Source organism: Motacilla alba, chromosome 8, assembly GCF_015832195.1.
Source record: "Motacilla alba alba isolate MOTALB_02 chromosome 8, Motacilla_alba_V1.0_pri, whole genome shotgun sequence".
NCBI lineage: Eukaryota > Metazoa > Chordata > Aves > Passeriformes > Motacillidae > Motacilla > Motacilla alba.
In genome coordinates this window covers 27,682,891-27,701,827 of record NC_052023.1, presented here as the reverse complement: position 1 = coordinate 27,701,827, position 18,937 = coordinate 27,682,891, and the positions used below count along the sequence as shown (strand labels likewise).

Below are 18,937 nucleotides of genomic sequence, written 5' to 3'. Positions count from 1 at the left end.
CCTCAGTGTGTTTGTTTGGTTTTGGGGGTTTTTTTTACAGAGGGTTACTTGGAAGCCATAAGAATGGCAGGCAGCTCAGTGCAGCCACAAACCTTGGGAAGTTCTGCTGGAGCTCTTGTCCTGGGGAGGGACAGCTGCAAAGACAGCAGGGTCATACAGGTGTCTGTCTGTCCCTCTGGTTCTCGCACAACACCTGTAGCTAACCAGCCTCTCCAGGCTGACAGGACTTTTACCCCTTTGCTGAATTGGATGGCTTTAAACACCACCTCAGTCAATGGCTCCAGGGCCTCCTGCTGTGTGTCCATCCCTGGAATGGCTCCTTCAGGGCTAAGGTCTGGTAAGAGCTGAGCACAGATAAACATGCACCCACCCTGCCACCCTTCTGGGTCTGTCTCAGACACTTCGTGATCTTCTCAGCTGGCCAATTACCCTGAAAGGGGGAAAAACTGTGCCTCGTGGCCATGCCTGAGTGCTGGAGTGGTGTGGGATGATCATGGGGCTTAGTGCTGCCTCCTCAGCATCCCAGCTGGGCCCACAGAGCTGCCAGGGCTGGGTTTGTGCTGTGGGATAGCTCCCAGCTGGGGGGAGGCTGCTGCTCTGGGTGGGTGTGTGGCAAGAGGAGCCCGTGGCTTCCCTGTGGGATATTGCCATGAGTTCGCTTTTCCCAGTCAAGATTTACAGCCTGGGGGGAGCAGAGGAAATCTCCGTGGCTGTGACAGCAAGCTGCTTGCCCGTGGGGCTCTGCAGCACATGCAGCCTCAGGAACATAACTGGGAGCATTCCCTTGGCTGAGGAGTGGCTGGGCAGCAGGCACACGTGGGTTTTGGCCCCTCACAGCATCTGAGGCTCCTGCCAGTGTTCACTGACACTGACAAAATCGCTGCACTGGCTGCACCACACCACATACAGCACAGGCCAGGCTCCACGCTGGGGACAAAATGGCTTGGGCAGGTTATTTCCCAATAACTTCATATTAAGCAAGACCCCCCCCACCATGGCTTGTGCTCCCCTTGCCCCTGCCCAGGGCAGCTGCAGGCTGGCAGTGGCCGGGCTCATCACAGCCTGGCGCTTTTGCACCCGGATGCAGATGCAGCAAGGATGCCAGCCCCAGTACTGGGGTCACACTGACTTTGGTGGCACCAAGGCTGGGGACAAGCAAGGCCACCTCTATGCAGGGCAGTAAAGCACAGCCACTGCCTGGCTTGATGGACAGGCTGGGTAATAAAAAATCTCTGTTAAAGCCGGGATGAAAAGCAGCAGGCACGGGGCTGGTGCTTTCAGAGAGCACATTTGGGGCCGAGCGCTCAGCCCTGGAGATGTTTATGGCACTTTAGGTCTGTTTGTGAGGTTGGAGCCTTTCCAAAAAAAAAAAGAAAGCGGGGGTTGGGGGTGGGGGGGGAGGAGAGAAAGACATATATTATTGTTTATAATCTGCTTTATTCAGCCAAACCTTTCCCCAGCAGCCTTGCGGATTGCTGTTAAATCCCTTGGTGCCTTTAACTACCGATACAGAAAGTGGTTAATGTGCATTCGCCCTAAGCTTGGCATCTACTCCAGGAAATCACTTTAATTGAGAAGCATTAAATGTTAAAATGATTAAAATATAGAAAGCCAACACACCGGTGCCCATGGCGGGGCTTGGACGCCCCTGCCCCTCCTGCCTGGCATGGCCCTTCCATCTCACCTGTGCCCGCCGAGCGCTGTGGTGGCACGGCCAGGCGCCCACTGTCACTGCTGCCAGGTGGCAGGAAAGCTGTGCCGCCTTGGGGTGCCATGTGGCAGCCATGGAGACTCCTGCCACAAACCTCTCTGTGCCAGCAAAAACCAGGACACGATGACCAGTGCCACTTGTTCCATCACCCAGGGATGTCAGTGCCACCATCCAGACACCCAGACCCTGGCAGTCCTGACCCCAGAGAGCCAACGGTGCTGGAGCAGGCGATGCCGGTGGTGAGCACTGCCCTCCCACTGAGGAAGAAAATCCCAAAGACAGAAAATCCCAAAGACAGCAGCTGCTAAAAAGCATCCCGAGTTTATTTGCCATCGCTTTCCCTCACGGCGAGGGGGTGACTGTACACATCTCATGCCAACACACTAGAGGCAGGGTACAAAAGCAACGCCCTGGGTCCGAATCCGGGGGCAACTTGGGGGGATCATTTCTCCCCCAAGACATGGCAATAAATAAGGGTTTATTCTTTAAAATTTTTTATTATTATTCTTTTCATTGGGTTTTATTTTTTTTTTCCTTTTTATTCCCCCAGGAAACAAGACTCTCACTTTCTGGAACTGTACAAAATTTACACAGCGAGGGGAGGAGGCATTTGGCCTTGTTGAAGGGGGATGGGGAGCAGCAGGCACAGCTCTGCCCCGTCCCCCTCTCCACCAGGGCCGGCAAGGCCGGGAGCTTGGCACGAAGCAGCACCCCAGGCTGGGGAGGGGGAGGCACGTGGATGCAGCTGGGGCAGCTCCTGCAGCACCAAGGCACCCAGCTGGGGGGGCAAGGAAGGACAAGGACAGACCAGTGATGTGCTTTCTCGTGTGGCTTTTTTTTTTTTCTTCTTTTTTTTTTTTTTTTTCCTTTCTTTTTAATTCTTTTTTCCCCTCTGCTTCTGGAGCCTCCACCCCTCTGGAAGGAGCCTGGACTAACTGGATTCACCCCCAGCCCTCCCTGAAGGACAGCCTGGGATCATCAGCATCACCCCAGAGACAGAGAGGGTGGCAGGGACCCCATGGCCAGGGCATCCCTGTGGGGCTGGGGCAGAGATGGGCAGCCTGGGCAGAGGGTGTGGAGCTGGATCTTATCCATGGGGCTGAATGTCTGAGGGTGGGGGGGTGGCCGTGCTGGGGGAGATGGGCATGTGGCTTTTGAGCAAGGGCTAGTACTGAGTGAGCCTGGCCAGGAGCAGACCCCACGGGGCTTGTGGGATGTGCCAAAGCCACCGGGATCCTTCCTGGCTGCCTGCACTCACCCTTCAGCACCATCAGACCCACGGCACCAAAGGAGGAGGGTGACCCATACCAGGAGCATCTCACAGCCCAATCGCCTCCCCTTCCCACCACACAGGTGCTTCTGCAGCTGACAAAATTCCCCTTCCTTTATTTGGGAGGAATTTTTTTGCACTGCCCTCAGAGCAAACGTTGCCCACCTCTCTCACCCACCCCTCCCGTGGCTGCTCCGCAGGTGCCAGCCCCAGGCATCCCGGCTGGCTCTGCCATGGCACAGCTCGGCCAGCGGGCATCCCGGGCTGGAGGCATTTATCTTTCTTTATTCCTTCCCCTCGCGTGACCGTGGTACAAAGCAGTGATGCTCCTGAGTGCCCAGGGATAAATCACGGCCGCCAGGCCAGGAGCGGGCAGGATGGCCCCTGGGCAGCGGGGCAGTGGCCCTGCCCGGACGCGTCCCCGGCAAAATAAACCCTTCTACAATATAGACTTCTCTTTCTGCGGAGGCTGCGGGCAGCGCCGAGCTGCGTTTCAACGCCATACCGAAAAATAACTCTTGAGGATAGCAGCGGGGCTCGGCGGGGGGTGCGGGGCCGGCGCGGGTGCCGGGGTGGACTCTGCCACCCTGATTGTTCTTCTGTCCCTCCCGCCGGCCCCGCCGCGGCCGGGTCCCCGTGCGCCGCCACCTCTCTTGTGCTTACACCCAAAGGCACCCGCGCCCCCCGCCCGAGCACAGCCCCCCCAGGCACCGCCAGCGCCGCCCCCCTCCCTCCAGCCCTCCAGGGCCAATTCCCACGGGATCTCCTGGGAAGGTCGAGCGCCGGCGGGTGCCCTCGGTGCTGCGCTTGCGGGCCGGGGGGAGCGCGGGGGGCCGGGGCGGGGGCGAGCAGCGCTTAGAAGGGGGGGTGATCCATGTCGTCCAGCCAGGAGGCCGGGCTGGTGGGAAAGTCTGGGTACCCGACGCTGCTGCCCGTGGAGATGTCGGAGGTGGGGCCCCCCCCGGCCATGGCCCGCAGCGTCTGACTCACCCCCTGCGCCCCGTGGGCCACCAGCCCCAGGCTGCCGTCCATGGCGTAGTCCAGCCCGTTGAGCAAGGGCGGGTGGGCCGGCAGGGATGAGATGGAGGACGGCGACTGCGGGAGGCCGTAGGGGCTGCCGTCCCGCAAGTCCTGGTACGTCTGTCCCGTGCCCTCCATGGAGAAGCCGCCGTTCAGCAACTGTCCGCCCGCCACGTCCCCCGCGGAGCCGTACACCCTGTTGTTGTGGCCGAGCTCGGAGAGGATCTGGTCTTCTGCCGGGGACAGGAGGGAGAGCGGAGGCGGGGGGTCAGCGCGGGGGGCAGCGCCGCGGCCCCCCGGCCCCGCTCGGCCGCCGCGCTCACCGCGGAAGCTGAGCTCGCTGTCGCTGACGCCGCAGTCCTCGGCCGAGCTCTCCTTCTCCAGCTTCCCTCCCCCGCGGCTCCGCTTCACGCTCTTGTAGAACTGCCCCCAGCGGTGCCGCCCCGCGTCCTTCTTCAGCCGCTTCTCCTTGGCCCGCCGGTTCTGGAACCACACCTGGAGCGGGCAACGGGGACACCGGTGGCACCGCGGCACCCCGCCACCCTGGCAGTCCTGCGTGGCAGCACCCCTGTAATCCAGCACCTCTGCAAACCAGCGCCCTGGCACCCCTTACATCCCAGCACCCCTGCATCCATCCCGGCATCCTTACATCCCAGCACGCCAGCACCCTGGCACGCCAGCATCCTGCTATGCCAGCTCCCGCACCCCCATGCAACCCAGCATCCCTAAACCCTGCAAACCTGCGTGCCAACGCTCCTGCCCCCCAGCTCCCACACCCCCACGCAATCCAGCAGCCCATCATCCCTGCAGCCCAGCTTCCGGGAGCCCCAATCCCCCTGTGACCCCTGCATCCCCCAAAGCCAGCGTCCCAGAGGGAGCCCTTCTCTCGGGGCAGGGTGGAGCGGGGCGCCCGCGGCCTCACCTGCACCACCCTCATGTCGAGCCCGGTCTCGGAGGAGAGCTGCTCCCGCACGTGGCGGGCGGGCTTGGGCGAGTTTTTGTAGGCGTTCTTCAGCGTTTCCAGCTGCTTGGCCGTGATCGTGGTCCGGGGCCGCTTCGCGCCCGCCTCGGAGTCATCTGCAAGCGAAGGAGCCGGTACCAGCCCCCAGCAGGAGCACACCCTGGGTGTTATCCCCCCCAAAAGCGGCTGCCCCAGAGCCCGCAGCGCCACCTTCCCGCGGGCAGCCCGGGGGGAAAGAGCCAACGCCGCCCCCGAGCGTGCCGTGCCCCTCGCAGCCTTTTCGGGGCGCCTACCGTTCTGCTTGGCCGTCTCGTAGTCCTCCTTGCAGACCAGCCGCCCGTCCTCCATCAGGTAGAACTCGTCGCCCGTGGCCAGCTGCCGGCTGCAGATGATGCAGGCGAAGCAGTGCAGGTGGTACACGAAGTCCTGGGCCTTGCGGACCACCTGGGTCGGGGGGATGCCCTGCTGGCACGCCGTGCATTTGGTCCCGAAACGCCTGCGAGGAGAAGCGGGCGACCCTGAGCCCCCCGGCGAGGTGGGGTTTGCCGGGATGGGGAGCAGGAGGCAGGGCAGAGTTTAAAACCAGCGAGCAACCTTATTATGCATGACACTTCACACGGCGGGGGTTTATCTTCCTCAGAGTGAGAGACCGGCCTAATGGAGCCGAGGAAGGTTTGATTTTAATGATTCTTTTAACTAATGCTTATAGGCTGCCTGATTTTTCCCCCGCAAGGACAGTACATATTTCATCCACATTAATACCAAATAAATTAATTACGCCGCCCCGCTGGCATGATGAATCCCAGATTAATGCGGAATGATGGGGCTCTTACGCCGTAACGATGGCCCGACAGGGGCGTGGGGTGGGCTGGGCTGGCGTGGGGCACGAGCAAAGCTGCAGGGAGTGTGCGAGGGGCGTGGGAGAAGTGTGGCAGCAGCGTGCAAGGGGGGCCGAGAGTGGGAAAAGAAGCGTGGAAGGAGCACGGCGCAAGGAGCGCGGGAGCAGCGTGGAAGAAATGTGCGAGGATGGCGCAGGAAGGCTGCAGGGAGCGGGGAGGTTCATGCAGTAAACGTGAGCGTGCAAGAGGGGAATTCACTGAACGAAGGGTGACAGGTGCCGTGAGGAGGAAGTCAAAAGTCAGCGGATGTTCCTCCGGTGTTTTTGGTAACAGATGCTGTGGGACTGACCTGGGGCAGATCCCCACCTCCCGCTGGCACCACAGGGCTCTGCGAGGCCTCCCCCGCTCCCCAGAGCAGCCCTAAACACCCCAGAGCAGCCGGAGCCGCGCTGGTGCTGCCGCAGCCCAGGTGACAGAGCTGTCAGAATAAATCTGCCCCGTCTGCTTTGAAGGGGCAGGAACAGGAACAGCGAACCCCTTCGGCCCCAGCCCCCAGGCTGCGGGGACACGCAGTGGCATTTCAGTGCCCAGGGAGTGCAGCCACTCCAGGCACCTCTGGCTGTCCCCTGAGGCCTGAACAGCCTCAACAATCACCCTCGAGCCCCGTGACTGCTCATCCCCTGCGGAAATCCAGGGCACAGCCACCACAGCCGGGTCTCTGAGACACGCCGGTGTCACCCAGGGGTGGGTGGCAGGCACCGGCCATGAGTGGCGCCAGCACGATTTTGGGGTGCTGGAAGCAGAAGGTGGGAAGGGAAAACCTGGTTTGTCTCATTTTCTGGCCTTGTATCATAAAGGGAGAATCCCTGGACATCTGCTGGGGAGCTCTCCTGGAGTCAGGTGGGAGGGAAGGTGGGACAGGAAGGGAGAAAGTGGGAGAGGGGTGGAGAGGAGATGGACAAGGGAGAGGGAGGGAGGGGTGAGGGAATGATAGAATGGAGGATAAAGGGAGGGATGCGGGGGGGTGGGGATGGAGGGGAGGAGGAAGGAGGGAGGGAATGGAGGGAAGGAGGGTGGGAATGGAGGGAAGGAGGAAGGCAGGCGCGCGAGAGGGATAGGATGGACAGAGGATGCTTTTCTGCTCCCAAGGCTGAGCTGGTGCCCACTCTGCAGCCCCCATCCCCTGCCCATTCAGCTCCTCTCACAGAACACTGTAAAAGCCATTTTAACAACTGTCCCCACACCCCGGGGTGCTTCCATATCATCTGGGGACACAGGACCCAGGACAGAGCCAAGGGCTGCAATTCGGGAAAAAAAAAAAAAAAAAAAAAAAAAAAGACAAAAAAAAAAAAATCAAAAATCGATCTGATCCTTTCCAAAGCAGCTCCTGCATTGCCAAGAGCCTCTGAAGTCGGGCTGAAATCCTCACGTCCCCTGCAGGTTCCCTACCCCGAGATCAATGAGCGGTTAAGGAAAGGTGAGGTGCGAGCGCCGAGCTGCTATTGATTGGCACCAAATAATCCAGGCAGGACCTCATCTGAGAAAGTCGCTGATCTTTCAACTCCAATTAACATTGATTACCCGCACCTTTTGGGCGACTATTTAAATGACTCGGAGATTAATAGGCTGGAAAATATCAGAAGTGAAGTGTTATTACCCAGGCTGGAGTGGCCGCTTTGACCGTCTCCGGGAAGGAGAAATCCGAGCTGCATCTTTGGTCCTGATGCCTGATGAGGGTCTAGGAGAGCCTGGGGATGGGAAGGCAGGGAAGTCCTGTCTAGGGACTAACCGCAATGGCTTCAGGATTGTGGTCAGGGGTGGTGGGGACAGCCCGTGTGGCTGGTCGGGAGCGGGAGATGACGGCACGAGGAGGTGGCTTTGGTCCCCGAGGGGCAGCGGCTGCTGCATCCAAGCAGCGAAAGGCACCCCCCGGCCAGGATCCAACCCCCAGCAAAAAAACCTTCTCTATCCCTTGGGAAAACTCCCAAAATTCACCGGCAGCCAGAGACCGGAGCATCCTAAAGGCAAAGCCCATTTCTGATGGGGAACGGGTTGTCCTGTCTCGTGGGAGCAGGGAAATGCCAAGGCTGGGGCATCGCACAGCTCAGAGGCGGCTGCCAAGGCAATCAAACGAGGTTTTCACGCTAATGGGAGCAAAAAAAAAAGATTAAAAAAAAAAAAAAAAAGAAGGTAAAAGGTGAAGGGAGAGAAACAGCATCAGCAAATCCCGAGGAGGCGAGGGAGGCACTCGGGAGGAAGAGGCAGCGCTGCCGTGCCTTGCGCGGGTTGCTCCCGCCCTCTAGCTCCGAGCGGAGCCGGGACCGGCGCAGGATGTCACCCCGGGGTCCTGAACACCAGCACGGGGAGGGACAGGAGCACCAGGGAGATCTGGGGCTCTGCCACGGTTACATCCCAACCACCAGCATCCGCTGGGCAGCAGCCGCGAAGCACCGGCATCCCCTTTATTTCCACAACAACAACAAACTGCAGGAAGGTTTTGGAGAAATGATGCTTAAAATTCGGCTGTGCGCTCGCTCCGCGGGCAGGGAGGGGCTGCTTTTGGGGGGTACCACTCACTTGAAGAAATCCTCCTTGCAGTAGACGCTGCCGGCCCGGGAGAAGCAGCGCTCGGCCAGCTGCATCTGGCAGTCGGCGCACTTGAGGCAGGAGCTGTGCCAGTGCCGGTCCAGGACCTTGAGGATGAACTTGTCCAGGATGTGCTGGTTGCAGCCGGCGCACTGGGGGATCTCTGCCCGGGGGCGAGAGGATGGAGACAAGAGCAGCGTCAGCCACCGCGGGGCTCCCAAAACCCTGCCCGGCCGCGTCCTGGGGGTTTGGGATGAGGAGACGCCACCCCTCGAAGCCGCGGTGTCCCGGCACAGCCCCCTCTGCAAACCTTTGCCAAAAGCCGCCGGGACAGCCGAGCCAGGCGGGATGGGACGAGCACAGGCTCGGTTCTTCAGGCCGTGCCCTGCTCTCGGCCACGCGTGTCCCCCGCCTGCCTCTCCCTCCCTCTGGAATGGCAAAACCGAGCAGGGACACCGCTTGTTCTTGCCCCCCACTGACTCACACAGATGGAAGGAGATGGATTTTGGGGGGGAAAAAAAAAAAAGGAAAAAAGGTTTTAAAAGAAAAAATATTCAAACAAACAAGCAAACAAACCACCAAGAAAAAAAATAAGAAGGAAAATAATTAAAATATTTTGTAAAGGAAGAAATATTTTTAAAAGGAAAAATTATATTAAAATACAAAAAAATATTAAGAAAAAGGAAAATTACGGAAAAGGGAAAATATTTTTTAAAAAAGGAATAAGGTATAGAATGAAAAAGAGGTTTTTAAAAAGGAAAAAAGATAAATAGATAAGAAGCGAGGAAGATAAAAAAGGGGAAAGATTTTTTAAAGGGAAAAATGTTTAAGAAGGAAAAAAAATCACGAGAAGGAACAATTTTTTTTTTAAAAGGAAAAGTATGGAAGGATTCAAAAAGGAAAGAGGAAAAAGGAGAGAATTAGGCAGAAACAAAAAAAAAAGGCAAAAAGAGGAGAAACAAAAAACGTGAGAGAAAAGAGGAAAGGAATGGTATAAGGGAAGGAAAGAAAAAAGGAAAAGGGGGACAGGGAGAGAAAGGGGATAGGGAGAGAAAGAGGGGAGAAAGGGAAAGAAAGAGGAAGGAAAGGAAGAAAAAGAGGGGGGAGAGAAAGGAAGGGCGGGTGAAGAGGAACGAACGGGCAAAGGAGGAAATAAAGGCAAGGGGGAAGGAGGAAAAGAGCACAGGAAAATCTCATATTCTTACAGCCTCGAACAACATTATTTCAAAATCCTTTGGGGTCCTGCCACGTACCTCAGGTGAAGGCAGCGGATCCCATCCCTGCCCAGGCTGGGCAGTAACAATCCCAGCGCCCCTCAGACCACAGCTGCTGCTTCTGTGCCATTAACCGCCCCATAAATTTACAAATAGTAATTCTACCGCTTCTAGAGGTCCCTCTTTCCCTTCCTGGTTTGGGAGCACCGGGATGCTTCGCTCCCCTCCCTCCAGCACCGCGGCACCAGCCACGATTCCCACGCTGGGTTTGTGAAACGCGTTTGGGAGCAGCGCGAACGCCGCGGGCACCGGCACCAGCGCAGCACCGGCCCCGGGAAACCCTTCAGGGTCCTTTCACAAACGCGTGTGCATCTTCGGGAAACGCGTTTTGTGTCTAAAGGATCATTTATGTAAACAGGTGTGCGTTTGCATGCGCCCGTCCCGCACCGCCGCAAGCCAACAAAGAGATTCTCCCCTTCCTGAAAGCAGCGACGCCGCTCAATTTCAGCAAGCAAACAACTGCAGCCGAGAATCGGATACCTCCCTTCAAATTCCCAAAGAAAACTAATCTTTTTTTTAAGAGGAGAGAGGTTTTCCTTCCAGTTTCGCTGTAGATGCACGGCACTCGCCCCACGCACAGGTGACGCCTGTGTGCACACGCGGGGATGACAGTAATAATAATAATATAAAAATAACAGTATCAACGATAACAAAAGGGGGAACTGCCAGGGGAAACAGGAGATGTCCCACCGGTTTGCAGAGAGAAAATATCTTAAATTCAAGCCCTGCACCCTGCTTTGTGCTGTGCCACAGAGGCAGCTGCCTCCCTGCCTCGCATTTATTGCGCTCGTTTTACCTGAATCGTTTGACAGAACGGGAATAAAGTTAATGGGTACCACTGGTACGTCAGGAACGAGGCGCTCCCAGGCTGGCTCTGCCCACCAGCATTCCCTGTTTGAGTGCACAGGGTGGTTTGGATGCTCCTCGGGGGGGGAGGGGGGACACAGCCGCGGGGTCCCCCCTCTCCACCCGGGCGATGCTGCAGCCTCGGTGCCAACCTCTCCCCGGGTGAGGGGGGGAATTTGGGGGTCCCGATGTGCGCGGGAGGGGACAGCACATGTGCATCCCGGGCGGGATTTGGCCGCGTCCCACGAGAGCCCGAGGGCAGAGCCGCAATCCCCCGCCTGCCTCCCGCGCACGGGCACCCCAGCGACGGCCTGGCCCCCGCCGCTGCCGCGATTCGTGAGCGGCGGGTCCGCCTTCCCATTCCCCCCTCCCCAGCGGGAAAAATTAGAGGAATATCGATTGGAACGAAACGAGCCGGGCCGGGGGGCTCAGCAGCCCCTGGGACCGCAGGAGCCCCTCCGGGAGGGAGCGGGGCAGCGGGGGGGCAGCGGGGGATGCCCCGGCCGTGGGGTGCGCTCGGCCGAGGGACGGCACCCGCGGGGCTGCGGGATCGCTCTCCGGGAGCGCGGGGCCAAAGCGGAGCTCACAGGGGCCCGGGCCGCCGGTACCGGAGCCCGCTCCGAGCCCGAGGAAAGCGCCAGCCCGGGGATTCCTTCAAAAGTCTCGCTGCGGGGAGGAAACCTCGTTCCTTCACACGCAGAAACCTTCCAATTCATTTCTCTGCTGCGGGCGAACGACTTTCTCGGCGGCGATTAATCACTGCCCCCGCTCCAGCCCCTTGGCCGGAGCCTGCCGGCAGCCGGGCACTGTTCCCGCAGGCTTTGGCACAAGTTGTGACTCCGGTGAGATTTGCAAAACAATATTCATAAATAATATTCGGGATTTTATTTTTAACGATCCCGTCTGCAAGGCTAGGCGAGGCCTGTCGGGGGGGTGGTGGGGGGAGAGGCTGCTCGGCTCCCCAAATTCCTGCAGGAAGAGATGCTGTAGGACACAGCCGCTGCTAAAATAAAGAAGCTGGCGGCTAAAGAGAGAGGAAAAACTGTGATTTAATAGCGATTAAAAATTAAAATGTCACGGATTTTCCTCTCACACGCGATGAAATATCGAGGTGCTGCTGGGGGCTTCTTGGGAAGGGTTTCCCTGCCCGGGGATAATTTCCTTTGGCTCGGAGGGGGCCGTGTTCTGTGTCACTGAGGCAGGATCAGGCCCCAGATCTGTCACGACATGAAAGCGAGTGGCTGGGAGCTGGCAGCGGCCGCAGGGCTCAGGCTGGGGCAGCGGGGAAACCACAGGAGGATGATTTCCAGCAGCCCAGCCTCGTCTATTTTCTTTCTGCCTTTTTTTTTTTTTTTCGCATAAATATAATAATAATAATAATAATAATAATAATAATAATAATAATAATAATAATAATAATAATACAAATATCAATATTTGTGGTAATACTAAATAATAATAATAATAACAATAATAATAATAATAATATCTCGTTGGATTCTTTCCTGCTAATTCTTGATATCCATCAGTCAGTACAGGAATGACAATGTCATGGGCAAGGGAGTTTGGTGGCCCCAGATCAGGGAGCTGTTCTGGGGCAATGCAGCTCCACGGTGGTTTGGGCGCCTCGTTTTTCTCTTAAATCAAGGGATTCCGAGGCCACAGAAGTGACCCAGCGACCCGGAACCGGCGGCGTGACTCGGGGTACGGCGGTGGGACAGAGCCTGGGTGTCCCCGTCCTGTCCCTGCACCGGCTCTGTGCTCCGGACCGCGATTTCTCTCCCCCTCTGCTGCGGTGAAATTGGCCTGACCGGGCCCTCCTGTTCAACCCTGCCGCAGCCCGGCAAAGGGACCGAGCCCAGCCGGGGGACATCGGCGACAGCTGCCCCGCAGAGCCGCGGCCAGAGGCAGCACCAAAAACCCACGGACAACGAATTCCAGCCGCCGGGGGGGCCGGGGCCCGTGCGGGGCACGGAGCGGCGCGGGGGCTCCGCGGGGAGCGGCCGGAGGGGGGGGAACCTGTCCCGGAGCGGAGCCCACCGCGCCCCCCCGTGTCCCCCCGTGTCCCCGGGCCCCGGCCGGGCTGTCCCGCGCCCCGGGCCCGTCCCGCCCCTCCTCCACCGCCGCCCGAGGTCCCTCCCCTCAACTTTCTGGGCGCCGCTGTGGGGGGGCTGAGCATCGCCCTGTTGGCCCCGGGGGGGTCCCCCCATTCCGGGAGCGCGGCGACGCCCCGGTCTCGGGAACGGTTTGCGAACGGGGAGAAATAATAATAATCATCATCATAATAATAACAAAAATAACAACAGCAGCAGCAGCAATACCCGCGCAGGTGGCCGCCCGCGGAGGCCCCCCCGCCCGCCCCAGGGCGCACCGGGGCACGGCCGTGCCCCCCGGCATCCACAGCGGGCATCCTCGGTGCCGCGGGATGGGTGTCCCCGCGCGGGGCTCGGCCCGGCAGGGCGGCAGGGCGGTCAGCCCCCGCGGCTCGCCCGCAGCTCGGCTCCAGCAGCCCCCTCGGGCCGCGCATCCCCCGCGGCTCCATCCCGCCGTGCGCGCACCCCACGCGTGCCCGTGCGCACCCCACGGACGCGCTACCTGCGGCCGCAGGGCTGCAGGCGCCCACAGAGACACGCACGCGATTTTTTGGACGGACGCGGGCGCGGCGGCATCGCTCGGGCTCGCCACCCCGGTACCGCGCACGCACGGCCCGGCGCCCCTTGCCGCCGCCGCCTGTCGCGATAAACGATACAAGCGGGCTGTCGTGCGCGGCGGGTCGGCGATGCGCGGGGGCGGGCGGGGGCCGGGGCCGTCACACTCACACACTCACACTCACACTCACACTCACACTCACTCACACTCGCTCTCACTCACACTCGAATTCACGCTCACACGCGCACAGCCGGAGCCGCGCCGTCCTCCCCGTCGGGGCCGGGCCCGCACCGCTCCGCCGCCCGCCCCGGGGCACCGCTCTCCCTCCCGCGCCCTCCGCATTTTCGCGTCCGTGAGCGGCGCTACACGCTGGGGAAAATAAACGGAAAGTGCAGAACCGGGAGCGACCGGGAGCGGAGGCACCTGCCCACCCGCAGGGCGCTGCCCCGCCGGCCCGGGGCCGCCTTTGCGGCAGGGAGCGAAGGAGGGAGAAGAGAAAAGCGTCCTTACGTTGCACCGGCACACCGAGGATCTCGGGAAGCCCCTTGACAGCCCCTTCGGCAGCGAGCGCAGAGCTTTGCATCATTTTATTGGCCCGGGGGGCGGCGGAGGGGAGAGAAGAGGGGCGGGAGAGCCGCGGGCCGGGCCGGCGGAGCCCGGCGGCGGGAGGTGGCGTGTCCCGGTGCCGTGTCCCGGTGCCGTGTCCCGGTGCCGTGTCCCGGTGCCGGTGCCCGCCGGTGCCGCCCGCCTCCCATTCATTCCCCTGCGGGGAGCGCGCCTGACGTCACCGCCCGCAGGGGGGCGGGGGCGGGACGGGCCCCTCGCGGCCAATCAGCGCCCGCTCCGCGCCGCCGGGGGCGGGACCTGAGGCGCGGGGGCGGGGCTTGTGCGGCGGGGCGGGGCCTGCGGGGAAGGGGCGGGGCCGGGGCGGCGGTGCCTGTGGGGACAGAGAGGGACGAGGCGAGGCCGCGGGCGGGCTCCGCTCCCGGGGCTCCGGCAGCTTCCCCCGCTCCCTGGAAGGCGTTGGCGAGTCCCCGCTTCGCGCACAGCCCCAGCCCTGCCCCTCGTGCCGCTGGGAACGGAGGCTTAGCCAAGGGGCTCTTCCCCGGCGGGCAGCGGCGCATCCCGCGGCACCATGAGCCGCTGCCCAGCGGCTGTCACCCCGCCACGGCCAGCTCTGCTTCCACAGGGCGCTGTGACACATCCCTGGGGCCCATGCCAATGGTGCCTCCGCAGGGACACATGCGGGCACGGACGGAGCCGGCCCGGCTCGGCCGTGCTGCAGCGCGCCCGGCCTGGCAGCCCGCCGGCCGTGGTGGCACAAGGGTGGCAATGCCGGAGGGCTCGGCGTGGCTGCGGCTTCCGTGAGGATCCCCGTGGGGCTCTGCTCGGGGAGAGCCCTGAGACAACGCAGCCGCCACCACTGATGCGGCGGTACCTGGCAGCCGAGGGCTGAGCAAGGACAGTCACCGAAACGGGGCTGAAGTTAGCGTGGGTGCCCCCAGCATCACCCTTCCCGATGCTCGCCGTGTCACCAGCTCGGGGACGGCGGTGCCAAGCAGCCCCGAGGTGCTGGGCCATCCCGCTCTGCTCAGAGAGCAGGGTGAGGCTCCCGAGGGGGCGCACGGCAGCTTCTGGCCGGTGAGGGAGGATGCTCACCCAGCCCAGGGCACGGCCGCCCTCAGCTCAGGTGTGCCCATGCCAAGCCTTCGTTTCCACACTGTTAGGAAGAGGATTTTCCCACCTGAAAAAAACCTGAAACCCTGCCCCGCCAGGAAATCTGCGGATGGGATAAGCCAGCAACTGGAAAAAGAATGTTTAAAAATAAAAGTAATAAAACCTAAGAAACTAATTGAGCCTGATGGTTCATTAGCGAAAAAAAATTGAAGTTTTTCTATGATATGCTGGTGCTTGACCCCCCCCCCAAATCTCCATTTTTACCAGCAAACCCCCGTCCCCCTCGCATGGCAGCTCTGTGCAGAGACCGGTGTGCACTCATACAGGAGAGAGCTCAACCCTGCCGTCCACCGAACGCCAAAATCTGCTTCCCACCCCAGGGAGGTGAATCCCAGTCCCTCCCATGCCACCCCGTCCCGTCCCCTAAATCACGCTGCAGCTCCTCAGTGCATTAAGCACCGCCAGACCCCGGTCGCCCCCGGCCAGCTGCGCTCCGCAGCCCCTTGGGGCAGGGGCCACCGTGCCCCCCAGTCCCCAGCCAGCCAGAGCCTGCCTCCCGACACGCAGAGAGGCAGGTCCCTCGGGCAGATCGACGGGAGAAGTTTAGCCGGACGCGCGGAAGGACGGACGGACAGACGGACACTGCCCCATCGCCGCCCTGGTCCTGCCGCTTTGCATTTCCAGCCTATTTCCCTAATTATTCCACCGCTGCCGGGAGTCACCGCGGTCTCCCAGCTCTCTGGCACGCTCTGATTTATCTCTCAGCCGGGATAAGAGCTCCCTCCACCCCCTTCTCCTCGGGGAATTCAATTTTCATTCATTTTTCTGCTTTGCCAGATTGATCCAGCCCCCTCTGCCCTGCTCTGGATCACTCATGGAAGCGGCGAGCGGGCAAAGGCACGGCACCGAGCCTTCACCCTGGGGAGGCATCGTGCTGCCGGGGAGGAGGGAGGGAGTCGGGGGGCTGCCACCACCAAAAAACCCCCCCAGCAGCACCTTCCCCGTGCTGGCTCACACATTTTCCCGGCAGAGCCTTCATCCCTTCCTCTCCCGGCAGCGCGGCTTTGTTCCCCTCCATCCTTCCTGCTGTCCATCTGTTCCTTATGTTGGTGGGGATCTTTTGGTCTCTTTAGGGATTTTTTTAGATCACTTTGGGCTTTTTGGTCTCTTTTGAGTTTGTTTTTGCCATCTCACGGGAAGGAGAGGGTGGCTGAGATGGGCATGAGGTGCTTGCCCAGCAAATCCTCTCTGTGCCACCCAAAATGCTGCTGGTGGTGCCCAGAGAGGGGGGTTATTTGTGATGGGTGTGAAATGTTCCCCTCCAGGCTTTCTCCTCCTCCCAGAGCTAAATCACAGCTGAGGCTCGATGCTGATCAGCCCGCAGAAGGGTGATTTTCATCAGGTTGCATTTCTGGGGCACTTTTGGGGGCTCTGGCCCCGCACAGGTGCCCTGCTCCTCCCTTGGCATTGCCCGGAGCCCTGCGGCCTCGCAGCCAGAGGAAGACACGAGCAGCATGAGGCGATGATGCAAAACCCACAGACGAGCAGGGATGCTGCTCCCACACCTTCCCTGCCGGGATTCATCGTTAATGAAATGCAGGTAAATCCCAGAGCCTGTGACAAGACACGGAGCCAGCCTCCCCTTGTGCGCCCCAGCCCTGGGCACATTGGAATTAGGGTTGGCTCGGACACTGTGGCACCGAGGGGCACATCAGTGCGTTGTCCCCTGGTGCAACAAGGAGGTTTCGGGGCAGAATTGGGGGAAATGAAGAGGAAAATAAGGAAATATAAGGAAAACTGGAAACTATAAGGTCCTGACTCATGCCTGGGGAGTGCGAGTGCAGCGCTGTCCCAGCCAGAAAACCCCAAACAAGTCTGGAGGTGCCAGGGAGCTGAGCTTTGTGCCACGCACGCAGCAAGTTTGCCAGGTGTCAGCCTTGCTCCCAGAGTCCCCTCGTGTGACAAAACCAGCTCCTCCAGAACACGGTGGGGACATCCTTGCAAGCCCAAAGCCGCCACAGCGACCCCTGGGCATGAGGCTACCTCTCCTCTGGGCAGCATCGGCCGTAGCACCCCGAATCCCACCGCCCCCCACCTCTGAATCATCCCAAGAATTTCCCCCTCCTTCTTGCATCCCTGTTGCAGGACAAGCGTATCGAGAGCCGGGTACTCACCAGCAGCCAGGGAAAGCCTCTCCCCTCGCAGGCAGGGGCGTTGCTAATTGTAATTGAAAATTAATCGGCGCTCAGCGAACCCCCGGCGGTTTTATGGCTGCAGCGCGGGTGGAGAGGGGATGCCGGCAGAGAAAGGCTCTCCCCTGTGCCGAGGAGGGAAAGGGAAGACGGGCAAGGCTGGAAGGAGCGAGCGCTGAAGGGGTGGGAAGGTGCCTGGGTGTGCGGGGGGCTGGCCGCCGGCCTCGCGGAAAATTAAATTGCACTTGAGGCTAAATTGTATTAGGGAATAGCGGCCGCCTCGCGCCAGCCTGCGGCCATTTGGGTAATTAGCCCCAGGGACCCCCGGGCTCGTGGCAGGGCCGGGAAGGGGTGACCCCATCAGGGAGGGCATCCCGGGGGCTTGGGCTGGGTCCCCGGGACAGCCTGTGCCACCCGTGAGGTGGCCACAGCAGTTTGCTGCTCCCGCCGTGCAGGGCTGAGGAGGGACCTGTCCCCGAGCCACCCCGAGAGGGGGACACGGTGTGGGGGACACATTGTGGAGGACACAGTGTGGGGGACACCCCGAGCCCTGCAGCAGCCCCTTTGTGCCCTGCCCTGGGGCTCCCCGGTGTTGGAGGAGGACACGCCGGTGCCACAGGTCGGGAGAGCCGGGGCCGGGAGGATTGGGACTCCACCAAACAGGATTACGGAAAGTCTATTTACTAGACTCTCTTTTTCCTGCGTGCACAGCAGCTTTAGGCTGCGGGCCCGGCGGGGATGCTAATCTGGGCATCCCGCTAACCCCCTTCCGGCAGCGCCCACCTCCCCGGCCCTAATCCCCCCCTCCCTGCACCTGCTGCACCCCCTGCCCACCCCACCGGGGTATTTTGGGGCTGAGGTGGCCACGGGCAGCCCCACACCGCGACCCCTCGGTCCCGCACCGGGGAGCAGCTGGCGGGGATGGGGGTGTATTGATGTTGGGGGTGAGCCCCCCAGGGAAATCAAGGAGAAGGAGGCAGCAGGGCTGCGGCGCTGAGACCTCGCCCATCCATCACCCGGCCCGGGGGAGCCGCTCCCGCTCCGTGCCGGGACGAGCCCCCCGAGCAGCCGCTGCAGGGGCACGGCCCAGGCCGAGCGCGGCAGAGCCGGCAGGACGGGGGTGCCAGCCCCACAGCGCCCGGAGGCGTGACCACGCACAAACACTCAAGGAAAGATGGAGAGAGAGAATTTATTTCACGGGCTGGTGAGGGAGGAAGGGCCCGAGGAGCCAGAGCTCCCGGAGCCAGGGCAGCGGCGGAGCCGGGCGCCCTCCTCCCCATCCCGCCAGCCCTGGCCTCCCACCTGGGCAAAGTGAAGATATCAAGAAAAAGGCTCCAAATCGGATTGACACCCCCCCTCCCCCTTAATAAAGTTTATTATCGGCCGGGCTCTAATCCTTTTAAATCCCCCACGCGGGGGGATGGGCCAGGATTAGGGGAGGGCAGCGTAATCCCAATGAATTTGTTACAGGGGGATTTAGACAGCGCTGGGAGAGCAGATGGCCCAGGCCCTGGCTCTGGAAAACAACCATTTTCCTTAATGATTCCTAACAAGGATAAAAGGGCAGAGAGAATCGGGGACAGGCGCAGGGGGCCCACACCCACGGAAGTCCTGGTCCCCAGGGATGCTGCCGTGTGTCTCCCTGCTCCGGAGCACGGGCATGGTCAGCACCGACCTGCAGCTCCACAGCTCGTGCCAACTTTTTTCCCAGCAGCTTCCTGGCCCCCACATACTTCCTCTGCCTCCCCCTGCTTGAGGAGAAACCAGGAGCCATCCCAGCCCTGAGGATGGACAGGGGGCAGCTGCCCAGAGGAGCATCACCCCCAAGCAAAAGGCGGGAGAAAACGCACAACAGTAATTAAAAATGTTGAAAGGATTTTCAAAGCAAGGGCTCTTCCTGGGCTGGGGGGAA

At 60.8% G+C, this 18,937-nt stretch overlaps 1 protein-coding gene across 6 annotated transcripts; it reads right to left on the bottom strand.

Moving 5' to 3' along the window:
- Positions 1–2,015: 2,015 nt before the first annotated feature.
- On the bottom strand, positions 2,016–17,721 carry LHX4 (LIM homeobox 4). 6 transcript variants are annotated; one of them, XM_038144764.1, is made up of 6 exons: positions 13,667–13,978; positions 8,379–8,550; positions 5,256–5,458; positions 4,924–5,078; positions 4,325–4,496; positions 2,016–4,234 (listed from the first exon to the last, which is right to left on the bottom strand). In XM_038144764.1, exons 1-6 carry the CDS (start codon positions 13,740–13,742, stop codon positions 3,837–3,839), a joined length of 1,176 nt encoding a protein of 391 aa, XP_038000692.1. In that variant the 5' UTR covers positions 13,743–13,978; the 3' UTR covers positions 2,016–3,836. The 6 variants fall into 6 exon arrangements, with proteins under 6 accessions (XP_038000692.1, XP_038000693.1, XP_038000688.1 ...); XM_038144765.1 differs by lacking the exon at positions 13,667–13,978 and adding an exon at positions 17,008–17,721 and having other exon boundaries at positions 2,016–4,496; XM_038144760.1 differs by having other exon boundaries at positions 4,924–5,458; positions 13,667–14,001.
- Between the last annotated feature and the right edge of the window lie 1,216 nt (positions 17,722–18,937).